This window comes from Acomys russatus, chromosome 14, assembly GCF_903995435.1.
Source record: "Acomys russatus chromosome 14, mAcoRus1.1, whole genome shotgun sequence".
Taxonomy (NCBI): Eukaryota; Metazoa; Chordata; class Mammalia; order Rodentia; family Muridae; genus Acomys; species Acomys russatus.
This window is the reverse complement of record NC_067150.1, coordinates 44134283-44138129: the sequence shown is the minus strand read 5'-3', so window position 1 is coordinate 44138129 and position 3847 is coordinate 44134283. Positions and strand designations below refer to the sequence as shown.

The window sequence follows — 3847 nt, the reverse complement described above, 5'->3', positions numbered from 1 at the left end:
GGTCGTCTCCCTAGTACAAGCAGCTTATGCCTAGAACCAGAGGCATCAAAATAGGATGTGGGGGTAGCAGGGACTCCGATCAGTCAACAGGAAAAAAGTGCACCCCCAGGGGAGAAGGTGCTCCTGGAGCAAAACAGTGTACCTGGAGATGGATTGAGGATAAAGCAGCGAGCAATGGAAGAACTGAAGGCTGCGTCTTCCTAGGCAAAGGAATGCTGCTGCTGAAGGTGGGTTGCTGGCAGGGTGGAGGTGGGGGTGGGAGTGGGTTTGCTCCTCCCAGCCCCAAAGCTGAGAAACAGCAGGAAACTGGGAATGGTGTTGGCGAGGCTGTTTTGCCAGGACAAGGTGTTAGGTATGAGGGTGGGTGGGGGCCTAAAGGGTGGCTTGGAGCCCTGGCGGTAGCTGCCTGACGTCACCGGCCTCTCTGGCAATAGGCTAAGGAGCTGAGCTCCCGGTAGCAGCAGTAGCGAAGGCAGCGGCGGCGGCGGCGGAGAAGGCGGCGGCAGCAGCAGCGTGGCTCTGTGTCTGGTCCCTGCGCTCCGCGCCTTCTGCAGCTGCCACTGCAGCCAAGGCGGGGGCTTCTTCTCTGGGACCGAGCTGGCCATTCCAGGTAAGTGATAATGGTCTGGCTGAAGGCTTCCGTGGTTAGGGGGCCCAGCCGCAGGATGTGGGTGGGTAAGACCACTCCCGCGGCCTGCGCAGGAACCTCTGGTCAAAGCTTCGGCCCCCGCCCCTGCCCCGGCGGAGGCTAGTGCTTTGCCTTGCTGCTCCGCAGTGCAACAGTTTGCCCCTGCCTCTTGGGAAAGGCAAGGGAGCTTTGCTGCCTGCTGTGGATCTTCCCTGCTTAGTGCTCTGCCTTTGCCTCTGGGCCCTGGGGCCAGGGCTGGGGGATGGCTGGAGACAAGGTCGGTTCCCCAAACTTTGCAGGCGGGAACCCTTCCCCTTCCAGTTTATGCTCTGGGAAAAAGAAAAAGGATACAGGATACTGTCGAGTGGGAGGCTCTGGGAGATGGGGAGGAGGGGGGCGTTTGTGAGGATGTGCCTCCGCTGAGAAGGGTGTTTCAGCTGCTTTTGATAGGAAGGGGGAGGAAGGTAGAAAGAAAGAAGGCTGGAGAAAGGTCCAGCACGATCCTGTGTACCAGATCCAGCCTGTAGTTTGTGGCCGGGGACAGAGACAGCGGGGTGTATCCCCTGGGACTGGGTCCTTGGGGATCTGAAGGTCCAGGGTGGAAGTGTCTGGAGAGGGAGGGATGGGAAAGGAAGACTGCAGACAGGGAGCTTGCTTGGAGTGAGTGCTGGCGAGAGTGGATCCTGAGAAGAGGTCCACGGAGCGGAGCGCAGAGAGGAGAGCAGTTGGCTTTCTGGGAAGTAGATAGAGAAAGCCCTGGCGGCCACTGTTGGTGGCAATTAGAAAGTTGTGCAGGGGGCAGGGCAGCTGCCTTCTCTGCTGAGTAACCAGTGTCTACGCGGTACGATGCGGACACCAGACCCCATCTGAGCCAGCGGAGCAGCTGGCAGCCGCTCTCCTGCGCTGCCAGGAGCCATAGGGTTGGGTTGGTGGGTTGTGGAGATGACAGCGCCCATTTGGGGTACCTTTGGCAGTGGTGGCAGATCCCTCTCCTTCTCCGCACTCGCCTTGGCAGTGACCGGGGCCCTAACTAATCCTGTTTTCTTTGCAGCCCTGAGCCTGGGGAAAGGAAACAGGGCGCTTGGAGACAAGATCAAGAAAGAACGGAGACAATCTCCCTGGGGCCACTAGCTCTGGCCAGCTTGCTTGCTTGCCGGCAGTTGTTCCCTGAGTCTAGCTGGAGCACTCCCTCTCCAGCGCTAGGGAGCAGTTGGGGTGGCGTGGGCTCTTGTCCTGTTTTGGCTGGTGGGAACCGTGTGTCCAACAGAGGAAGCCTGGTGGGCCTGGCCCCTCTCAGCCCAGCGCCGATGAGTGCCAGGGCGCCGAAAGAGCTGAGGCTGGCACTGCCGCCTTGTCTCCTGAACCGGACCTTTGCTTCCCACAACGCCAGTGGAGGCAGCAACGCAGGTGTCCGCAGCTCAGGCGCAGGTGGTGGCACCTGCATCACGCAGGTGGGACAGCAGCTCTTCCAGTCTTTCTCATCCACGCTGGTGCTGATTGTCCTGGTCACTCTCATCTTCTGCCTCATCGTGCTGTCCCTCTCCACCTTTCACATCCACAAGCGGAGGATGAAGAAGCGCAAGATGCAGAGAGCTCAGGAGGAATACGAGAGAGATCATTGCAGCAGCAGCCACGGTGGTGGTGGGCTGCCCCGCGCAGGTGTTCAACCTCCGATCCACGGAAAAGAAACCCGGCTGGAGAGGCAGTCCCAGGACTCCGCCTTCAGCACCCCTTCCAATGCCACCTCTTCCTCCTCTTCATCTCCTGGTCTCCTGTGCCAGGGTCCTTGTGCGCCTCCTCTTCCACCGCCAGCCCCCAGTCCACACGGAGCACAGGCAGCTTCCTCCTGCTTGGACACACCTGGCGAGGGCCTTTTGCAAACGGTGGTACTGTCCTGATTGTGTAGCCCCTGTCCTAACCCCTTCCTCGTTTCCAGCATCTTTACCATCCTCGCTTTTGTTCCTCTTTTCTTCCTTTTCCGTTCTCCTCTGGCCCCTCTTTTCTCTGCCCTCTTTCCTTACCTGCCCGCCCTTTTACTGTTTCTCCTCCGCCGAGGCACTGTGCGGTATTTGTAAATATTGGGCGAGGAAAGTCTCAGAGGAAGAAATAACGCTGATAATACTTTATTGATATTTATAGTAATTATTATACTATTAATAACACAGTCCAAGCGCATGACAAATCACATAATTCTCATTGTCAATGAAGGCTGCACCTTCCCTCTCCACCCCGTCCCCCCCCCCCTCAGTAAGGAGGAGAGACTCCACAAGCTACCAAATATATAAAAGACATTGACACCGAAGCAAAGGGAAGGGAGGGGGCCGGTCATGTTGTATATAGCTGTCAAGCGAAGGTTTAGTCGCCTTTCTGCCCCTCCCCCATGCGCTTTCACTTTTCCTTTAGCTTTTCTCCCCTCCCCTTTCCTCACCTTCAGCTGGGCTCAGGCAATAGTATATTATAAAGGAAACATCTACATTAAGCACCAGAGACCACAAAGAATGTCCTAGAAAAAAGTGTTTAGGACAGGTAACCCCTCTCTAGTCAGTCATCTCCCTTTTTTGTTTCCCCCTTGCAGAATTTGAGTTCACTTAGAAATATCTCTCGCTGGCCGAGCACAAAGAACAAAAACCATACAATCTGCTTTTGCTCCCTGTCAGGCTCCACTTTCACACTTGATTGGTGGCGGGTTTTTTGTTTTGTTTTGTTTTGATTTTGGTTTTTGTTTTGTTTGGGTTTCTTTCTTTTTTTTTTTTTTTTGTCTTGAGCCTCAGAGAAGTGGGGAGCTGTCCAGCCAGCCCTGGTGCTGAAATGTCTCACCTTCATGGTTACTTCCTCTGGTTGTGCAGACCAAAGAAGGAGATGTTTTGGAACGTGATTGTCTTGGTTTTGATTGGTTTCTTTCTTCTTTTTCTACAATTGGATTGGTGTGTACTATTGTTTTTCTTATTATTATACATGGCATAAGTTACCTTTATGTAAAAAAAAAAAAAGTATTAGGTATGTGCAGGTCTGAAAATGCAGTATCTAACTGACCAGTATGTTTGTGTTTTATTTTGAGAACAAGTGTACCTTTGTTATATACTTATTCTACTGGTTCCAAATACAGAAGAAAACTATAGTTCTGTGATATGTCCTCCACGTGTATATTCTTGTTCTGACTTTCCAGCTGTTGATATAATGGTGGCCACTGGCTGAGGAAGTCGGTGGTGCAGGCCTGGC

General features: G+C 54.0%; 1 protein-coding gene across 1 annotated transcript; it reads left to right on the top strand.

The window, feature by feature from the left end:
• The first annotated feature begins 471 nt into the window (after positions 1-471).
• Positions 472-3325, top strand: C14H11orf87 (chromosome 14 C11orf87 homolog). Its single transcript, XM_051156447.1, has 2 exons — positions 472-610; positions 1680-3325. Exon 2 carries the CDS (start codon positions 1936-1938, stop codon positions 2524-2526), a length of 591 nt encoding a protein of 196 aa, XP_051012404.1. The 5' UTR covers positions 472-610; positions 1680-1935; the 3' UTR covers positions 2527-3325.
• Positions 3326-3847: the final 522 nt, after the last annotated feature.